The sequence below is a fragment of the Thamnophis elegans genome, chromosome 3 (assembly GCF_009769535.1).
Source record: "Thamnophis elegans isolate rThaEle1 chromosome 3, rThaEle1.pri, whole genome shotgun sequence".
Classification (NCBI taxonomy): domain Eukaryota; kingdom Metazoa; phylum Chordata; class Lepidosauria; order Squamata; family Colubridae; genus Thamnophis; species Thamnophis elegans.
The window spans coordinates 30,092,026-30,114,233 of record NC_045543.1 but is presented as its reverse complement, the minus strand read 5'-3'; the positions used below and the strand labels follow the sequence as shown (position 1 = coordinate 30,114,233).

The window sequence follows — 22,208 nt, the reverse complement described above, 5'->3', positions numbered from 1 at the left end:
CATCCTTAATATAGTAGTGCATGTAATTAAAGTCTTCCTTTCTGTGTCTCTTTGTGCAGGCCATTCATTAGAACAAGTGTGATCAGTGATGTAGAAGACCGGCAAGGACAGTCAACTTCCTTCTGTAAGTAGCTGTCTTTATTGTTTTGTGTGTTTGTTTCATCCTAATTCAGTGCATGCAATGAAAGAGTTCATTTCTGTGTCTCTTCTTTGTGCAGGCCATTCATTGGAGTCAGTGATATTGAAGACTGGCAAGGACAGTCATCTTCCTTCTATATGTAGCTCTTTTATTGTTTTGTGTACTTATTTTAAACTTATTTAAGTAGTAAGTGCACAAAATAATAAATTTCCATTTTTATATCTTTTGTAGAAAGTCAGAAAGTGTAATGTAGGGGCAAAAATCTCCATGGCATGGCCATAATAAATATTCGGGCATTAATCTAATGTTAAAGTGTTTAATATCATTTAGGCTTTTTTTCTCTCTTTTTCGTTATTTAGAATTGCTTTGCAAACTTTGTAAACTGTTCTGAAAACTATCGTTGACTTAATAAAATTAATGCATAATTTCCAGTTTCAGTCATGAAGTTGCAGCCCTATGTACAGTTAAATGTCTGTATATTTCAGGGGTGGGTTTCAGCCGGTATGGACCGGTACGGCTGTACCGGATGGTAAAATTTAGCATATTTTCCCGTACCCCTTCTTCCGGTGGCCCGGTACCAGAACTCTCCCTCCCCTGGCCTGCCCCACCCCCCTGCTCACTCCCCCTTCCCCCCCCCAGTTCACCACTTGATCTCTCTCTCCCCCCCCCCGCCTGTCTGCACCATGCTTGCAAAGCTTGGCACGAGGGGCAAAAGCCCCCGAACCCAGTGGGGAACTTAAGCAAAGGATGAGGTGGAGAGCTGGGTGGAAGAAGGTGGAAATCCTAGTGAGGGCTGCCTGCCGCCAACTCAACTCCATGCAGAGCGGGCTGTAGAGGCTGCCATAAGGTAGGTTGATCCAGGTGGCGTGCTCCTGCAAGAAGCTGCGCTGCTACTGCTGGAGCTGTGTTGCCCCACTGGGTTGGGGACTTCTGCCCCTCGTGCCGCACTTTGCAGCTGCCAGAGCCCTGCATGGACCTCTTCAGGGTGCTGGGCAAACTGGTTCTGGGGATCCCCCCCCCCAAAAAAATACCGACTGCATGTCTCTCCAGATTGTGCGGCTTTTCGGGGTTTTCTTTTTAAAAAAAACACCTCTCCATATGATTTTGAAAACCTGTGAGGTTGCTTTGGGAGGGGGCAGATGGGCAACATCCCTCCCATCCCTGGGCACCTGCAGGCTCAGAGCCAGCGAAAAGAAAGAAAGAACTTATGACCCCAAATTTTGGTTACTAAGCAAGAGGTCATTAAGTGAGTTTCACCACATTTTCCAAGTTGGCCATTCCCACCCGATTACATGACCGCTGAGCCACTCCCACCCGGTCACATGAGTACCGAGCCACTCCCACAAAACAGGCCACATCTACAGAATAGGTTCTAAAAAATTTTGAAACCCACCACTGACCCCTGAATAGTAGTAAGAGGAGGAGGAGGAGAGGAGGAGAAGCAGCAGCAGATTTGTTTATATGGGCTTCGTTTAAATTGAGGAAATTAATATTTTAAAGAAGTGCTTTGCAACATATTATTTATACTACATATAGCACTTTAATATAACCCTCAAAATGTACTATTTGGGACATTTTTTAAAGGAAACTCCCTTAGTTTTCAGTTTAGAAGTTTCAATTGTCAGTTAAAAATGAGTTTTTATTTCCTGCTTTAAAGGTATGAATATGCTATGAAAATATCATTTGGAATTAACAATAAAGAAGAATATCTGTAGCTCAAGGTTGAAATGAGGGGTCCTTGGTGCACTTTGACCTTGGTTGTTTTCCTTGCAGAAGTTTCATTATTAGGTAAAATAATCAGTGCTAGTTATCTAGTTACCGAGTTTGGGTGATGAAACATATGCAAGAAAACCACCAAGCTCAGAGATTACCAAGGGGCCTTTACTTGGAATTCCTGGAATAAAACACTTCCTTACCTCTGCCTGTTGGACAAGAAATGAATCAATAAAGCTCCTCTGGTCATTTTCATCCAGAGCTTTGAGGTGTTCTATGAAAGTGGTCTTTATGAAACCAAACAATTCCTTTCTATTATTCAGAATTACGTTACGAGCACCAAAAAGAAAGCCAAACAGGGGGAACATATTGTAGAACTGAAAAACACAAAAAGGATAAAAAGAGTCACAAAGAAACCTGAATAGTTTTTATGTGGGCAATGTGGACATTTTTATTAAAACTATTCATATTTCATAGGGGGAAATGGTTGCACACAATATGTAAGATATCAGGGCTTTTCTGTCATAGTGAACCTTAAAACATATGGAATGTTTATTATAAATCCCACACTACATTAAGGATAACATAGTGAATACACAATGAACTCCTTTTAAAATTGAAAAAAAATTTCTTTACCAAAACAGGAAGGCTTCCTGCAAGCCGGACATTTTCATTGATTAACTTTAGTAGTCTTTGAAATGTGGGGTCTCCATACTCATATCGCTTGCCAAGTATAATAGAAACAATGATATTGCCAACAGCGGAATTCATAAGTTCTGTATTCTCAAATGGTTGTCCTATATAGCAAATATTAAAATTAAATGAATTTATTAAAATTAATTTACAGCTATGAAAGACCATCAGATTTAAAAGACTGTTCAATGGCAAAGTATCCCCACCTTAGGCACAGTACATTTCTTTAGGAAACTGATAGCCAGTGCTGGAGAACATGGAGATATTGGGCAAAAGAATATTAAATAGGATTTGAGTGTTTGAGGAACTTGGCAGCTGTAGAGGTAGACTGTTAACTTTTCTGCAATAAATCTGTGAAAGTTTAGCTCCAGAAGGAAACATCAACTCACCTTCATAAGATTCAAATGCCTTTGTCAGGAGCCTGCACTCTTCAATTATTTTATCCTCTATAGTCCTCTTGCCCATTCCATAGTCCCGTAGTGCAGATATGGTAAAGAGGCGCATCACTTTCCAATTCTCCCCATGAGAAAAAAGAATACCTAAAGAGAAAGTCCAAGACTAAAAGACATATTTTGTTCTGACCCATTTCATTCACAGTGAGCAAGGCTTGGCAAACAGTCTTTCAGAGGAATATTTATCAACAAGAACCTTATCTTGCTTGGCAAGCTGCCAGATAACTAGTTTCCAAATGCAGGGCAAAGGCAACACTTAGCACATAATGTCTTATAGTCACAAACAAAACTTTCCACTTTTGAAACGACTGAAGGAATGAATTGTTTCCTGCAAAAGCCCATTCCCCATTCGCTCCACTTTTGTTTCCTATTGGAGGGGCCAATCACCTCCTAGGTGTAGCTTTACTCCCAAGTCGACCCTACTTTCTTAGTTGTTCTTGTCTTCTGGCAGCTTTGGGAACAGGCTCCAGCTGTTCCTCTACCTCACTGCTGTCTAGCTCCCTCTCTGCCACCAATGCCGAGCCCTCTTCTGAGCTTTCCTCAGCCCCCAAGTCTGGCCCATGTTCCTTCCCAACCTCCTTACTGTCTGACTCTGCTGCCAGCTCCACTGGCCACTGGCAGGCCACAAAACATTTGTACTATGCCATTATAATGAAGAGAATGTTATAGCAAATCTGCTATAACAAAATAGTATCAATGTTGAGAGAAAATGTGCCCACTTTTAATTTATTGCATTGTATTTGAGTAATTAGTGTGGGGTGTGTTTGAAGAGAGTGTTTAATTGGTAAGTATGGTAGGACCGGGGATGTGGCCTGGAGTCCCCTCCGATGAATGCAGAAGCAGAAATGGAAGGGGCCCAGACAAACATCCCGGCCTGGTATGAATGGAATATATGACCTGCCAGGAAGAAGGGGGGCCGTGGGGGAGAGGGAGTGGTCTACGGGGATAAGGGAAAGTTGGAGCATCCCGGTCATGACTGGGAGGGGCAGATATGGTGGGAACTGTAGGGCTAGCCATTATTGGAGAACAAGGACTCGCTACATTACAGCGATTGCTTGTTCTGGCCCCGCAGGCTCAACTCAAGGATCTGGTGTCAGAAGAATACCGGGTCCCGGTCTCAGGTTGTTGTTGCTAAATGCCAGGTCGGTTGTGAACAAAGCTCCCCTCGTCCGAGATTTAATATTGGACGAGGAGGCAGACCTGGCATGTATAACCAAAACCTGGCTGGGCCCTCTCAGAAATGTGCCCAGATGGGTTTCAGGTGCTCCACCAACCACGACACCAGGAAGGGGTGGGGGAGTGGCAGTTATCGTCTGAATGTCATTAATTCCTCGCAGGATCCTTGCCCCAGAGATTGTGGGGTGTGAGTCTCTCCTCTTGAAGTTGGACCTAAGGGTTCAATTGGGCTTGCTGCTGATGTACCTGCCTCCCAGCTGCATCATGACAGCCCTGCCTGTGCTACAAGATGCAGTAGCCAGGTTGGGGGTGGAGTTCCCCAGAATTATGGTATTGGGGGACTTTAATCTGCCGTCTCTCGGTGAACGCTCAGATGGGCACAAGAGTTCATGGCTTCCATGACAACCATGGACCTGACCCAGGTATTTAGGGTTCGACTCATAGGGCGGGACACATGCTTGACCTTGTATTTCTCTCGGGGGAGTGGAGACGTGATCTTGATTTAAGGGGAATAGAGACCTTGCCCTTGTCATGGTCAGATCACTCCTTGCTGAGGCTTGACTTCAGGACACTACCCCCCCACTGCAGGGAGGCGGGGCCTGATGGACCCTGAGGGGTTTCAGAGAGAGCTTGGAGAGATACGTGACTCCCTTGTCCGCAATCCAGCCGAGTCTTTGGTCACTGCCTGGAATAGTGCGGTGGCTGGAGCATTGGATGGGATTGCACCCTTGAGGCCTCTCCGCGGCAGCGGCTCCAGGAGGGCACCTTGGTTTACCGAGGAACTCCAGGAGATGAAGTGCCAAAAGAGACACCTAGAGCAATGCTGGAGGGCTAGTAACTCGGAGTCTGATCAATCACTACTAAGAGCCTTTATTAGCACTTATCTAGTGGCGATATGGATGGCAAAATGTGCACATTTTTCTGCTCTTATTGTGTCCGCGGAATCTTGCCCAGCCACCCTGTTTAGGGTGACCCGCTCCCTCCTGAAAGGTGAGGAGGTGGGGGAATCCTTCCAGGGAAGTGCTGAGGAGTTTGTTCAATTTCTGTCGGATAAAATCACTCAGATTCAGACAGATCTGGACTCTGGGCAATGCCAGCCGAGATGCCAAGGGCCAGTCTTAATCGGACTTTTTGGGATGAGTTTGAATTTGTCACCCCAGAAGAAGTGGACAAGGCCATGGGAGCGATGAGTGCCTCCACCTGTTTATTGGACCCGTGCCCCTCCTGGCTGGTTTCAACCAGCAGAGAGGTGACACGAGGCTGGCTCCAGACGATTATCAATGGATCTTTGCAGGAGGGGTTTTTCCCGCAACCATTAAAGGAAGCAGTGGTGAGACCCCTCCTCAAGAAGCCTTCCCTGGACCCAGCTGTTTTGAAAACCTATTGTCCAGTCTCCAACCTTCCTTTTTTAGGGAAGGTTGTTGAGAAGGTGGTGGCACTTCAACTCCAATGGACCTTGAAAGAAACGGATTATCTAGACTCCTGTCAGTCCAGTTTCAGGCCCAGTTACAGCACGGAAACTGCTTTGGTCGCCCTGACCGATGATCTCTGGTGGGCTAGGGATAGAGGACATTCCTCTATCCTGGTGCTTCTTGATCTCTCAGCGGCTTTCAATACCATCGACCATGGTATCCTTCTGCTATGCCTGGGGGAGGTGGGAGTGAGAGGCACTGTATTATGGTGGTTCTCCTCTTACCTCTCTTACAGGTCACAGTCGGTGTTGGTCGGGGGGCAGAGGTTGACCCCTAGGCCCCTCGAGTGTGGTGTGCCACAGGGTTCGGTCTTGTCCCCCCTCCTATTTAACATCTACATGAAGCCGCTTGGTGAGATCATGCGACAGCACGAGGTGAAGTATCATCAATATGCGGATGATACTCAATTATATCTTTCTGCCCCTTGCCAGCTCAGTGAAGCGGTGGACATGATGTGCCGATGTCTGGAAGCTGTTAGGGTCTGAATGGGGGCAAATAAACTTGTGCTCAATCCCGATAAGACTGAGTGGCTTTGGATGTTGCTCCCGAAGAACTGTTTGGACAGTCCATCCTTAACCCTGGGGGAGAAAATTTATGCCCCTCAGAGAGGGCTTGCAATTTGGGAGTCCTCCTGGATTCACAGCTGAAACTGGAACATCATCTGTCAGCTGTGACCAGGGGGGCTTTTGCCCAAGTTCGGCTGGTACACCAATTGTGGCCCTATTTGGATTGGGATGTGCTTCTAACGGTCACTCATGCCCTTGTCACCTCAAGGCTGGATTATTGTAACGCACTCTACATGGGTCTACCCTTGAAAAGCATTCGGAGACTGCAGTTAGTTCAGAATGCGGCCACGCGGGTGATAGTGGGTGTGCCAAGGTACACCCACATTACACCTATCCTCCGTGAGCTGCACTGGCTGCCTATTGGTCTCCAGACTCAATTCAAGGTGTTGGTTATCACCTTTAAAGCCCTACATAGCTTAGGTCCAGGATACCTTCGAGACCGCCGGCTGACACATACCTCCAAGGGACCAGTAAGATCCCATAGATTGGGCATCCTTTGGGTGCCGTCGGCCATACAATGTTGACTGGCGGGCCCTCGGAGGAGAGCCTTCTCGGTGGCTGCTCTGACTCTTTGGAACCAGCTCCCCCTGGAAATCTGGACCATACCCACTCTGATGGCCTTCAGGAAAGCTGTAAAAACGTGGCTGTTCCAGCAGGCCTGCAGCTGTTGACCTCACTATTGAGGTCCGGCCCCGACTAGAATGAATTTATGATGGATGATTGTTGTTTTAAACTGTACTGTTTTTATGGTTTTTTTATATTCTGCTTTTAAGCCGCCCAGAGTCCTTTGGGATTGGGCGGCATATAAAAGTTTTAAATAAATAAATAAATAAATAAAATGTTTATGGCAGTTGTTTTTCATTGTACAGAATTGGAAAGTTAGTGTGGGAAATGCAAGTTTAATGTGAAGCTTCTCTGTAACTCAGAAAATTACAGATATTCCCTTATTTACAAACTCTGTTTTTTCAACCATCCAGTGTAGAGACCAAATTGTCCAAGGGTAGTTGAAAGAAATCAGGAAAAGTATAGGTTAAAACTTTGTAGAAGTGACTTCAATTCTCTTTCTCTGCTTTTTAGTCTTATCTTAAGGCAGTCAGGTTCTTAGTTTCTATCTTGTCTCCTATATTCTCCAACAGAAATCTCCTATGCCATCTCCACACTAACTTTTTTTTAATGTTCCACAACTTTGGACAGATATTGACAAGGTATACCGCCTGATACACAGAATGAGAAAAGTTTACCAAAGCCCTCATGTATTTCATCAGAAAGCTGGACATTTGCCCTCTCTGCAAATGCATCAGCATGATTCACAAGAGCTTCCTTCACTGTTTTGTATCCAGCCAATACCACCATTTTCTGGAATCCCAGTTGAATCCTGAAGACTGGGCCATATACTTTTGACAACTAGAATTGAACACAAAGAGGGAAAAATAGAAGATCACCATGAAAACCCTTTATGCAGAGTAACAGACATCAGAGGCACTCATGTTTCACAGATATAAGAGTAAAATCATGTTCTCTTTTTTAATGTTTGAAAGCAATCTTGTGTGCTGCATTTGCTATTCATAAGATTGCAAACTGAAACTAGGACAAGCAGTGACATGTTTTTGAAAATGCCTGTTCAATACTAAAAGTTTTGTTTTGTTCATAAACTTTTCCATCCAGGGATCGTTTGTTGTACACGGAAAGCGCTCTACATATTTGAGAGAGCTGTGGATTCAGTTTAGTCCTTTGTAGACTACTATAACTGCCTTGAAATTTTTATTTATTATTTATTTATTGCAACTGGGGCAATAAAAATCAAATGAGTTAATTTTGTATCTTTTTGCTTTCATCTAATGGTTTTCTACCACAAATCATAAGAAGGTGAAAGGAGACAATATATCAATATTGGTTAAAATTCTAGTAATTTCTGTTTTCAATATGGCAAGCATATTTGGCTTTTGAAACAACCTTCCTTTTAGGTAGATAAGGTAGTGGGAGAGAATGGGACTGGAATAATGTAAGAGAATCATTATTCCAGAAATGGAGATATCAACACAAATCCAAATGCATCAGCAGTCATCGTGGTTAACATTTCAACTTTTAGTCTAAAAGAAAAGTTTCCACATTACCCATAATGGGGAGAACAAAAAGCCATTCCCTTCCTTACCAATGAAGGCTTATTTATTTAATTGTAATGGCAACATCAATTCAAGGGTGGAATCAAAGGAGAAAATGTTCTTTTTCATGTTTCATCAACATCTTCCTGATTCAGATACTTTACTGAATCAGCAATCCAAGGATGAAATCAAGAACCATAAACAGTCTGTGTTTATTTCAGACATTTAGTAGCTAAATTTATAAACATCAAATGGATCGATCAGCAGTGCAGATCAGTATTGTGTTCCACCATATCCATAACGTCTCAATACCTTGCATCTTCCTGAGTTTGCTGAACTTTTAACAGACATGATGAAACCATCTAGTCAAATTGCCATGGAAAAGTCATTTGCTAATAACCAACATAGAAAAAAAAAGAATGTTGACTATTTGTTGCTGCACTTGTTCATTTCTAATGGCCATAAATATATTTTAATGTGTTTCTTCCCCATTCCCTCGCAAGATCTCTGCCCCCAAATCATAGTATTCCTAATGTAGGAACCAGGTAAAATTTTAATACATTGTAAGACCACTGTTCCCTCTAAGGTGTGCAGCCGCGCGGCCGTGCACTTGGAAAGAAAACACCACGCAACAGTTTCCAACTGCCGCGCAGTGTCATTTGCCAGACACAGACTGCAGCCTGCAGAGCGGCTGCACAATCGCGATTGAAACCCCCTCCAGCTAAACAGGTGTCTTGAGGTGCAGCAGGGCAGCAAAGTGACTAGGTTGAGGGCTTGTGGTGGCTCAGGCTTCTTGGAGCAACTATTTAGAGGGGACATTGCCCATAGCTGCCTTCGCACGAGTTTAAGAGGGCTAAATTTGTCTTGTTGGGTGGGGGGGAGGGAGTGATTGGCTGAAACTCGCTGAAAGAAAGTTCCATGTCTTTCTGACCCACGTGATTAATTCAGCCTCTGAGATAAGCGTATTGTGTGAAAGCAGCTGGCTTCCCTTCCTCTCCATCATCCATGCCTCGATTAACACATAAAAGCCCACAAGGGGTGGGGGTGGGGGCTGGTCGTGAACAAAAAATGAGCTAACTAAGCCGAGCGTGGGTTGCTCCACAGGGAGCAACCCACGCTCGAGAGAAACGGCGGCAGTGAGCCTCCTGCCTTCGCTTTCTACCTCTCCGCAACGAGGTAGAAAGTGAAGGCAGGAGGCTCACTGCCGCCATTTCTCTCAAGGCTACCCACCTGAGATTCGCATTGGCAAATCCAGGGCGGTGCGGCAGTGATCCTAAACTCCCACCTAGAGCGACTGTGCCACGGAATCCAAATGCAAGAAGCAGAGTCTGTTTCACGCATCTCTCTCTTTCAAAGAAAGCCTTCCCTGTTCTACCTCTCCTGGCTGCAATCTCAGCTATCTTTGAGTCTCCCGCCAGCCAAGTGACATCACATGATATTTGATAACTGATTGAGATTTTCAAAGTCATTGAGAATAGTTTTGCTTTTAAGCTAATTAAACTTCCTATCTGTCAGTTTATCTGTGCAATTTTGTTGGATATTTTGGGTCACTAGTTACTATCACTAGTTATATGCAGAATTGTCTCCCAGAGTTCAGTAGTAGTAGGTTACTGAAACCACCTGTATAGAGAGGAACAAATTGCCACAATTTTTTAAACAATCAGCAAGCATTGTTGAACAGACAGGCAATAAATCCTTGAGTTTACAAATTAATGATGGAAGAAAACTGTTAGATGTGAATGAGACTTTATGCATTGGGATTTTAATCATTTTACTCATTTAAAATAGCAAATTGCATATAATACAATAAAATGAAGTGTATCAAGTGAAATTCATTAAAATGAAGTGTATCAAACATTTACTATTTTAATATTGCCAGTATTAAGTGCCATTTATATATTCATTTCAAAGCTCTTTTTTATTTAATCCAAAATGAATTTGAAAAGATAATTGTAGTGAGTTTGCTTTTGAACAAATATTTCTAAATTTATTTGTTTACAATTTTATTCGTTTTAAAATTTTATTAGTTTGATTTGATATAACACTATTTTGTTGTTGTCTTGGGTGACATCTGTGAAAAAAATTCAGGTGCTCAGGCATGAAAATGTGCCGCTCAAACACTATACTTTTCCACCCACACTGAAAAAAACATTAGAGGGACCATTGTGTAAGACCATCTTATTCTACCACCTCTTGCAATTCATTAACTTTAGAAAAAGATATTAATCCCACCCACCCCGCTAAAAAAACAACCAAAAACCTCTCTCAATTTATCTGTTCATTGATAGGATTATGTCCACAAAATGAATATAAGTTTTCCAAGATCTTGTAATTCTATGCATACTATAGCAAGTTACAATCACTATTAAACAATAACAAAAAATCAGAATATCTCCAAAATCTCTTGATCCAATTTTGCCTTGTTGGTTTAATTTCTTTCAATCATTACCTTCAGCATTGTTCTGTGTGGTCTTTTCATATCCATAATAAGGAGATTTCCAAGCAAAGGTAAAATTCTTGGTGCTGGTAGAAGATTTTTGGAGTTGTTATTCCAGGAACTGGAATTCATTTTCAAAAGGAATATAGTCAGAAGAATAACAAAGATTGATATAGAAACAAATTGAGTCCAATCCATTTTCTTTCAGTAAACTTTCTATAGTATTTAAAATGGAAAATGCAATACAATTTGGTCAAATATAGTTCCTCCCCAATATAATGTCTGCACAAATACCTAAAAATGTTGCAAATGTTCTCCTTATCTCAGTGAATCATTATCTTTTCTGTCTGATGCAATTGGTTTTTCTTTACTTTGTAAAAGAATTACCATATTTTTTGGAGTATAAGACGCTCTACCTCCCAGCAATTTGCCTCTTGCAACAAACAGTAAAACAGTACAGATAATATACACTGTTTATGGTGGTTTTTTATGCATATGTGCCTGACCCATAGAAATACCAAAGAATTGGAGAAATGTACATTATGGCAGTATACATTAATGGCAGAACGTTTTCTTAAATGTAGTCACACTAACTCCCCTCAATTATTTAAATAGCTCTACTCCAAACAAGATTAAATCAGGGTTTAATTAGACAACAGGACACTGTTACATTTCAGACTATACTTGTACAGAAGCTGTTAAAATTGATGTGACTTTCTGGAAGTATAGGTTATTCTCTGCTATTTAAAGCTTCTTCATTTTGTTGTCTAGAACAATAATAAAGCAGTCTTTAGAAAATAAGTCTAATAATGATGTTGCATCACACGCATAACATTATGGGTGTGGGCATGGCCACGACCGTGCACGACCCACCCTGCGCTCCCCCCCCCACTTTTGGCATGCAATCCAAAAAAGGTTAGCCATCACTGCCATAGACTATTGCCATAGACTATTGCCACCTCTGCAAGCCCTATTTTCCCCATTTGCTGCAAGGAGGTAAATTGTTGGGAGGCAGAGGCCAAAGAGTGGGGGCCGGTGGGTGAGTGTGGCTACATTCAGTGTATAAGATGTACCCAAATTTTCACCCTCTTTTAGTGGGGGAAGGTGCATTTTATACTCCAAAAAATATGGTACTTTGTAATTGAGATGAATGATATCTTCTCCAAATAAAAAAGTTCACCTAGTCCAGTGATGGCAAAACTTTTTTGGCTGCTGTGCCAAAAGTGGGGAGAGCACAGGGGAGTTGTGCACTGGCGTACCACACCCATAATGCTATGCATGGAAACCCTCCCAGTTCATGCACACAATCAGCGACCCCCCCTTTTTTGCCATGGTTTTTTGCCTTTGCCAGGCTGCAGAGGCTTTCTAGAAGCCTGGGGAGAGTGAAAACAGCCTCCCTGCCACCCTGGATGCCCTCAATAGGCCTCAGGATCTTCCCTGAAGCCTCTGGATTGCAAAGAACTGACCAAACTTGGAAGTTCGGGAATGGTGACTTCCGATTTGTTCGTGGGTTGTGGTAATTTGTGACCTCCAGAGCCTTCAGGAGGCTTCCCTGAAGGCTCCAGATGGTGAAAATTGTCCCTACAGACACCATTTCCGAATTTCCAGGTTCCCCATAGGCTCAATTTTCGACCTCCGGAGCCTTCAGGGGCCTTCAGGAGGCTTCCCTGAAGGGTCTGGAGGGCAAAAACCGGCCCTATGAGCAAACTGGAAGTCCGTTCCTGAACTTCCAGTTTGTCCATAGGGCGATTTATTTGCTCTTTGGAGACTTCAGGAAAGCCTCCGGAGGGTGAAAAACAACCTCAAAAGAAGGCTGAAGTTTTGATTTTGTCCTGACAAATGGTTCCACGTGCCACCTGTGTCACGCGTGCCATAGATTCGCCATCACGAACCTAGTCATTTGGGCCATAAGTAAGCCAATGTCCAAGATTGTTGTCAATATTTATTTGCTGATTAAAGGGAATGTTGTGGAATTCATTTGGGTAATTATTGAACTTCAACTTGTGGAAGATTTTTGAAAACGCATTAACACTGATTTTGATCCAATTAAATTTGCATGTGCCATGTCCATTGTCCCAAGGCTTCACCTTCTTGACCATCCAATTCTTTAGGCTACGGCTTTACTTCCCAGTTGTTCTGGATAAGACATTTGTCTCCCTTCTCTAGAAGGAGCACCATCACCATAGGTATCACTTTGTGTACCAACTGCTTATTTTTCCCTTCAGATGACTCTCAACCTCAACTTCAAATATCTCCTTGGAAATGTCAAGAGAATCTTAAATCAGAAAATAGTATTGTATCGCTGATATTGAAATCTGAAGATTGTCATAGCTTTACAAAACCTAAGGCATAAGGCAAGAGTATTCCAAAACATGACTGTCAAGATTTGCTTGACTATTAGAATTAGAATTAGAATTGATTTTATTTGTAGGCCGCCCTTTTCCCTGAGGGGACTCAGGGCGGCTCACAGAAACCAGGGAGAGGGGAATACAAAACAATACAATACTAAAACAACAACACATAATAAAATAATACACAACATGCATACAACATTCGGGCGGGGCAATGGTCCTTATCCCCAGGCCTGACGGGCGAGCCAGTTCTTCAAGGCTATGCGGAAGGCCTGGACGGTGGAGAGGGTGCGGATCTCTACGGGGAGCTCGTTCCAAAGGGTCGGGGCCGCTACTGAGAAGGCCCTCCTCCTTGTGGTTGCCAGCCGGCATTGGCTGGCCGATGGGATGCGGAGGAGGCCTAACCTATGAGATCTTATAGGCCGTAGGGAGGTAATTGGCAGAAGGCGGTCTCTCAAGTATCCAGATCCACTGCCATGTAGGGCTTTATGGGTGGTCAATAGCACCTTGAAGCGCATCCGGAGATCGACAGGTAGCCAACGCAGCTCGCGGAGGATAGGTGTAATGCGGGTGAATCGAGGTGCACCCGCGATCACTCGCGCGGCTGCGTTTTGTACTAGCTGAAGTCGCCGGATGCTCTTCAAGGGCAGCCCCATGTAGAGCACATTGCAGTATTCCAGCCTAGAAATCACGAGGGCCCGAGTGACAGTTGTGAGCGCCTCCCGGTTCAGGTAGGGTCGCAACTGGCGCACCAGGCGTACCTGGGCGAATGCCCCCCTGGTCACAGCCGCTATATGATGGTCGAATGACAGCTGTGGATCCAGGAGGACTCCCAGGTTGCGAACCCTCTCTGAGGGGTGTAGAATTTGACCCCCCAGCCTGAGTGTTGGATTAATGGCCGAATTTTTGGGAGGAAAACACAACAGCCACTCGGTCTTTTCTGGGTTGAGCACAAGCTTGTTAATCCTCATCCAGTCCATGACGGCTTCGAGCCCCCGGTCCATTACGTCAACCGCTTCATTGATTTGGCACGGGGCGGACAGATACAATTGAGTATCGTCCGCATATTGATGGTATCTAATCCCGTGCCTACGGATGATCTCTCCCAGCGGTTTCATGTAAATGTTAAATAGTAGGGGGGATAAGACCGAACCCTGCGGCACCCCATATTTTAGGGGCCTTGGGGACGATCTCTGCCCTCCCACTAACACCGACTGCGACCTGTCCGAGAGGTAGGAGGAGAACCACCGTAACACGGTGCCTCCCACTCCCACCTCCCGCAGTCTTCGCAGAAGGATACCATGGTCGATGGTATCGAAAGCCGCTGAGAGGTCAAGGAGGACCAGGATGGAGGGATGTCCTTCATCTCTGGCTCTCCAGAGATCATCCATCAATGCGACCAAGGCGGTTTCAGTGCTGTAACCGGGTCTGAAGCCTGACTGGAAGGGGTCTAGATAGTCTATATCAACCCAGGGAGCATATCACTTCTCTTTATCCATTATTGAACTGCTCCTATAATTTGAAAGTTTTCTGTGGTTTTCAAGATTTGTTTCCATTATCTCATATGGATGAAAAGGCATGCCCATGTTCACTGAGAGAAATATAGCAGATATGGTACAAAAGTTGATTTATCTGTCTCAGCTTAAAAAAAATAGCCACTTGAGAGCCAATTGAAAATTTTGATTCCCTTTTCTAGGTTTATCAAGCCTTGAATTCACTTGGAATTTAGAACTGGAAGATCAGGGGCTAAGACCTCAGGGTTTCAGTCCACCTATATGAGCACCTGGCACAATAAAAATCACATGAGCAGCTAAGAGCTGAATTGTCTAGCAGGTTGGCTGGCCAATCTATGGAATCCTATGGTCCATTCATCATGGGTTGTGGTCAATGTCCCGCCTTCTTGTTTGTTCAGCAAAATGATAACATCTCTCTCTCCTCCTCCCCCTCCCCTTCTAAAAAGCCCCACTACTAATTTCTGGCTTATGTTGTAGCCTCAACAAGTTGCTTTATTATGATGATTATCCAAAAGTCTTCATCAAAAAAAGTAGACAGGAGGAGACTGCTGTGCTTTTCTTTTATCAGACAATTTTCTTCACTATCATTTCTGAACTGGGGTGTTCTCTGAAAACCAAACAGCTATAATGGGTACAATTATGAATAATGTAGTATTCAGACATGAATTGAGTAATGCTTGCATGAAAAATCTAAATCTGGAAGCAACTTGCACAATTTACCTAAAATTATCTTTTAAATCCCTTACCCTTATTGTAATTGCCTTTTATTTCCTATCTTGCTGTCATGGCAAGCTCAGACTCACAAGGGACAATGAGGAGACAGGTCCTCTAGTTGCTGCTGAAGAAACCATGGCCTGAGGAGTTGCACACAGATGAGGTCGGGCTGTCTGGTAAGCAGCAGACACAGCTGCCACGAGTCCCTGAAGATGAGGAATCTGAACTATCCTCATCTTCAGGACTCACCCTATGAAGAGCAGAGCAGAACAGAGTCACTCTGCAGGGATCCTCTTCTATTGAAGGAAGAATTAATAATTGCCTATCGAGAAACAGCAACCTCAAACCTTTTTGTGGATGACTGGTTTCATTCATCCAATCAATGCACCTTCATTCCTGTTTTGAAACCTCATGACTTTTACTCTAGATCTGCCAGCTGATTACCCTTTTGCAATGTTTGGACTTTTGGAATTCCACTGTTGTGTCTCCTATTCTGAATTGGAATTCTTATTGCGAGCCTGCTGAACTTTAGGGGACTTGTTTGTCTACTGTGTGTGTGTGGAGGGGTGTATGCATACACACACATGCATTTGTGCTCACATTTCCTTTGCTTTACTTCCCAAAACTTATCAGTTAATTTTGCAACTGCCTCTCAGTATATCTCTGTGTGCTTGGCCTGGGACTTGACATTTGCTATAATTATAGTAGCAACCATAGTTCACCTCTCTCTTCTTCCAGTTTTTCTTATTTAGTTTTCTTTACCTAAAATCATGAATGATTAGAGTTCTGAAATCTAATTAGTGGAAAAGTACTCATGGACTTCAGGATCCTTTGTCATTTAACAGAACACTCCCACTCATTGGTTATGATTGTAATCCTACTTAAGAATCAGAAGGAGTGATTCAGAATCAATGAGTGGACAAGCATTATACACAAGCGCATACACAATACCTCCAAGAGGCTACTATTTTAATTAAAAATATCAGGAGCTTAATCATGAACATGATATATTAAGAGAGAAGCCAAGGTTGAGTGAACAAAGATCACTGTTCTGTTGTTGCATAGGACTCCATTACTGACTAACTAGACATGTTTAACAACATTTGACAAATTCTTTCCTTTCAGCCATTGCTGTAAAAAGGTTTTATCTAGTAAAAGATTGTGAAATGTGTGACTTGCATATTTAGAAGCTGGAGATGCAATGCAAGAAAGATAGAAGTCATATTTGAAAAGCAGCTGATTTTATCTGTGGGTGATTGCATAAGTGGTTGTCTTTTGGAGTAATACACTAATTATAAAAGTAGAACAGCTTAGAGATACTTTTTGTTTGCTTATAAATAATATTAACACCTCCTTCTTTTAACCTAGCTGTCTATGAATAATTCCTCTAGCGAAACTCTGTAGCAATAGCAATAGCACTTAGACTTATATACTACTTCATGGTGTTTTACAGCCTTCTCTAAGTGGCTTGCAGAGTTAGCATATTGCCCCACAATTTTGATCCTCATTTTACTGATCTCGAAAGGATGGAAGGCTGACTCAACCTTGAACCGCTCAGAATTGAACTCCTGGAGTGAACAGTGAGTTAGCCTACAGTACTGCATTCTAACCACTGTGCCACCATGGCTCTTGTACATGTTACAGGGTGTGTGGTTTTTTGGGGGGGGATGTAGCCCCCAAAATTAAAACTGTATCACAAACCTAGTTTCCTCTCAAAAAAAGGTGGGGCTTGGCTTGGCCTCTCTGACCCAATTTCTAGAGAAAAGCTAGGTCTTCAACGCCTTATGGGAAGAAGAGACATATAGGCTCTCCATCATATTTCAGGCAAGAAAAGGTTTACTTATGAGGTCTCACCAGAAGACATAATAGAGTAAACCCAGAATGAACCCATGTATACAATTCCACTGGATTGTACAGTATATACTTTAATCCCTCAAATAACCTGGTTCATGCCATCTAGGACTTTAAAAGTGACAATCAGCATCTTGAATTGCCTCCAGAAAGAAACTCACACAGCAATAACGTAACAAGAAAAATCTTTGGGGCCTATGTGTGCTGCTGTGTTCTTGCTCAGTTAAAGTTTCTAGGTGACCTGGGGAAGTTGGCTCTGATCCATGAAACCCTTGTGACTAACAAATCAGAAAGATTTTAAGACAGCATGAGACCATTATATTTGATTTAAAGGTTTAAAGACATATCTTCTATAATCTTTCCCAGTGTGTCAATAATTATTCAAGAACTGACACACTGGGCAACTTACTCAGGAAGAAGGTAATTATAGGAAGGAAAAAGAGGGGGAAGGAAAATATGAGGTGGAAGAAGGGAAGAAAGGGGAAAAAAGCATTGACTTCCTATTATTTTTTGTACAGTACATTACATTACAGCCTCAAGTTTTTTACTTTTATACCTTAGTATATAACAAGCCATTCCAACAACAAAAAAATCTATTTAATTGGCAAGACCAAAGTCAAAGTTTCTTTTTTTTTCACCACAAGCACACAATCCAGTGATATCCAAATAAAAAACATAAGTAAATAAATTATCCTCTTTGAATAAAACAATCAATTTAACCATTTCTGTTCTATTTGTACTTAATAATCTTTATAAACCATCACCATTTATATTAACAAAGTTCACTGTATTCTTTCAGATACTTTAACCGTAAAGGGAAAATACTTTTTTCCATCCATTTTTAAAAACACTAAACTTTTCTTTAAAAACATTTTTAAAATCAAACCACTTTAATACATCTTTTTTAAAAACTTCCTCTTAACATACATTCTTTTAAGGTCACTTTCAGACCAGGGGTGGGTTTCAAATTTTTTTACTACCTATTCTATGGGTGTGGCCTATTTGTGGGCATGGCTTGGCAGTCATGTGACCAGGTGGGTGTAGCCAACTTGTAGAATGTGATGAAACTCACTTAACAATGCTCAGATGCAGAGATATAGAGACAAAGGATGACCTTGGATTCTAGAAAGGAATTTTATTTTGACATTATCACATTCTACTCCTTACTATTCCCCCCTCCCAATTCCCCACAAATGAAACAGCATAGTAGAATAGAATATTAGTGTGGCAGGCCAAAGATCCCAAAAGGAACTGGCTGCAGGCCTGACAGATGGCCTCTCCTAGGAAGAAAAACATTTCCTGAAAAGAGAATAATATAGGAGTTAACATAACAGAATTACCATATTTTCGGAGTATAAGACACACCTTTTTCCCTCAAAAGAGGCTGAAAATCTGGGTGCATCATATACACTGAATACAGCATTTTTGGCTTCCTGAAACCCTGCCCCCTTCACCAAAATGGCCATGCATAGCTTGTAGGAGCTTTCAGAGAGCTCCTGGAGGCTGGAAAGGGCAGAAATGGGCAAAAAGGGCCATTTTTGCTCAATTCCCCCCACCCCAGCCCCCAGGAACACTCTATAAGCTTTCTAATGCCCTTTTTGACAAAAAAAGGTAGTGAGGTTTTTGGAACTCACACTCGACAACTTTGCGTATAGCTTGGAGGCTAGACGTTTTTCCAGGATTTGCCATATCAGCTTCACATGTTCTTCCAGGGTGTCAGAGAAGATCAGGATGTCATCAAGATAAATAAGCACTCCACGGTACAGGTGCTCATGTAGCTCATTTATGTACTGCATGAAGACTGTGGGTGCACCTTGTAGCCCAAATGGCATGACTTTGAATTGAAAGCTGCTGAGGGGGCAGTTAAAAGCAGTCTTCCACTCATCTCCCTCTCTGATTCATATGCAATAATATGTCTCTCTCAAGTCCAGCTTGGTGAACACCTTGTCTTTAGCCAAGTGGTTCAACATATCTTTCATGAGGGGGAGAGGATTGGTATTCTTCACACATACTGTGTTCAAGGCTCACACATCAATACAGAAACTAACACCGCCATCTTTCTTTTCTCTGAAGAACATTGGGGCCGCTACTTTCAACTTCACTGGTTCAATAAAGCCCCCTTCAAATTGGTGTTGATGTACTTCCTCAATTCAATTATCTCCTTGGGAGTCATGGAGTACATTTTCGGTTTTGGTAGGGTAGCCCCAGGTTTAAATTCTATTGCGCAATCCGTGGGCCGGTGAGAGGGAAGATAATTGGAATCTTCCTCACTGAAAACCTCCACCAAGTCTCAGTATTTTTTGGTAATTGTTGGGTCCCTGGGGTTTTTGTGTCTGCTGCAGGTGCTGCAGGTTCTGGTTTCTTGGATTCAATCATCCCTGGGTAGCCCTTTGGCTCTACCAGTGGTAGTGGCCCAAATCCAATAATCAATTTCCTAACATCGTCTTCCCACTTTATCGTAGGCATCCACTTGTCCAGCAATGCAAGTGCCAAGATAATTAATTCTGGCATCTTTGGAGCCACAATGAATCTGAGGAGTTCATAGTGGCGGTTTATTTGTAACTTTACCAGTTCAGTCACTAGTGTGGCTGGGGTCCCCCCAGTTAGCATTCCATCTACCTGCTGAAACTAAATGGGATGGGCTAGAGATCTTGTGTGTACGCCTAGTTGCTTTACAATCAACATGCTGATTAAGCATTGGGTGCAGCCGGTGTCCACGACTGCTTCAACTTCCCCTTCAACTCCCATTTTGGGTACTTGGAGTTGGCTTGGATGGCGAAGGAATCTCACCATCGGGTTGTCTACACTATTCTCTTCCTCTGAGGTTTCCCCATTAGTTGGACTTTTCATCACCTTAGGTTGGGGGATCAGCTTTCTGAAGTTCTTGACTCAGATGACTCTTTTCTGATGGTTTCCGGGGCCTTCTCTTTACTGTGCTGGCAGTTGGTGCATGCGTTTCTGAGATTGGGGCTGGAGCCAGGCACTCTGATGCTCTTTGGCCAGATTGACAGCAATGCTGGCATTTTATTGCTCCCTCCCCCCCGAGGGAAGGAACCCAGTTGCATCTCTAAACTTAGGAGGCACCTTGTCACAATGCTCCACTATCCATCCTGCAGCTTCCTCCTCATTCATCCCTTCTGTCATTGTGGAGATTATTTCTCTGTCAGAAGCTGGGGTAAGAGCCTGTTGGGGCATTGCAGGTGGGACTGGAAGGTTGGACTCAGTAAGGGGGGGGGGGTGTCAATCTCTGGGTTGGCACCTGCCCAGTTATCTGACATGGTACCATCAGCCGAGGTTGCAAATTCGCAAATCCCAAAAAACTTTGCAACTGTTTGTGGGTGCGGGGGGGTGCACATTCAGTGACAGCTTGGACCTTTGCTGGGTCCATCTCGATGCCATCATGGGAGATGCGATACCCAAGGTAGTCAATTTTCTCTTGATGAAATTCACACTTAGACAATTTCGCATAAAGTTCTGCTGCTCAGAGTTTTTTAAGCACTGAGCGGACTAGTTTCATGTGTTCTTCACGCATTTCTGTGTAAATAAGGATGTCATCAAGATAGACCATCATGCCTTTGTAGAGATGGTCATGCAAAACATCATTAATTAATTGCATGAAAACAGCTGCCGTCCCCTGTAGGCCAAATGGCAGTACCCGGAATTGAAAACAGCCAAGAGGGCAGTTGAACGCAGTCTTCCACTCATTACCCTCCTTAATTCTGACCCTGTAATAGGCCTCTCAGAGATCTAATTTTGTAAAAGTTTTTCCCCTACCCAACTGGGCCAGCATGTCCTTCATTAACGATAATGGGTAGAGGTTCTGTACACAGATCGCGTTAAGGTTCTTGTAATTAACACATAAGCAAAAGGAGCCATCTTTCTTTTCTCTGAACAAAACTGGAGCAGCAACTCAGGGTCTAGCAGGCTCAGTGAATCCCCTCTGCAAATTTTTGTCAATAAACTTCCTTAACTCATCCATTTCATTGGGGGGGGTGTCATTGAATAAATTTGAGGTTTCAGGAGTTTTACTCCGGGAAGAATATTAATGCTGCAATCAGTGGCACAATGTGAGGGTAATTTATCAGATGACTTCTCGCTGAAAACATGTTTCATGTCCCAATATTCCTTTGGGATTTTCTCCTCCTCCTCAATTTTTTCTTGTCCCCTGGCTGCTAGGTTGGGGTCAGTGTTACTCTGCTTGGGAGCCTTCCCCTCTCCTTTACTCTGCTTGGGAGCCTCCCCCTCTTCTTCAGGGGATGTAGCAGATCAGATGCGTATCCACCCTTTCCTCCAATTGATGTGTGGATTCCATTTACGCAACCAGGGTAAGCCTAATATAAGAGGCCGATCCATTCCTGGGGCCACAATAAAACTTATTGACTCTTGGTGAGTTCCCATCCACATGTCTATTGGCTCAGTCACAAAATGGGCCGGACTCCCTCCAGCTATCGAGCTGTCCAACTGGCAATTGGGACCTTCAAAGTTTTTAGTCTTAGGCCCAATTTCGGGGCTAACGATGCAACATGTGCAACCAGAATCTAAAAGAGCCAGCATATTTTCTTTCACTCCAGTAGAGGGCACTTTAAGTTCCACTAGGATAGTCATAGGCCCCAATCAGGAGCTTATTAGACAATTGTCATCAGTTTCAGTTTCACTTTCCTCCAATGAAGAGGGTGATTCCTCTTCCCCTGGGGCAGGGTGGATTTGGGGAAGAGCCTCCAATGCTTTCATGGCGGTCTCCCTCCTCCTCCCAGGCAGTTTCTCTGGCCTCCTCTCCACCCTAATAGAGGGCCTTGGGCTCAGTTTGGGGATGAGAAATCTGAGTTTGCTTGCAGAGCCACTTTTCCTTTCATTTGGAGCTCCTTGGGGGGTGGGGGGGCAGGATAGCCTTCTCTCTCCCACTATCTTCGCTATAATTGTCATGGACTAAATCACTTCCCATTTCCACAGCCAGTTCATAGCAGAGCTGCAATTTGGGGGGGGGGGAATCCCCCTGTTTACACAGTTCTTGTATCCTTGGGTAAGGGA

The 22,208-nt window shown here is 43.3% G+C and overlaps 1 protein-coding gene across 6 annotated transcripts in view; it reads right to left on the bottom strand.

Annotated features, from left to right (window-relative positions):
* Positions 1-15,618, bottom strand: part of LOC116505553 (cytochrome P450 2K4-like) — a 30,278-nt gene extending 14,660 nt beyond the window's left edge. Inside the window, exons 1-6 of one of the 6 annotated variants that reach the window (XM_032212841.1) lie at positions 15,419-15,618; positions 10,763-10,871; positions 7,453-7,615; positions 2,935-3,084; positions 2,489-2,649; positions 2,056-2,229 (exon numbers count right to left, since the gene is read on the bottom strand). In XM_032212841.1, the coding sequence (XP_032068732.1) occupies positions 2,056-2,229; positions 2,489-2,649; positions 2,935-3,084; positions 7,453-7,615; positions 10,763-10,798 (684 nt within the window). In that variant the 5' untranslated portion in view covers positions 10,799-10,871; positions 15,419-15,618. The other 5 variants (XM_032212840.1, XM_032212842.1, XM_032212844.1 and 2 more) reach the window with 5 other exon arrangements.
* Positions 15,619-22,208: the final 6,590 nt, after the last annotated feature.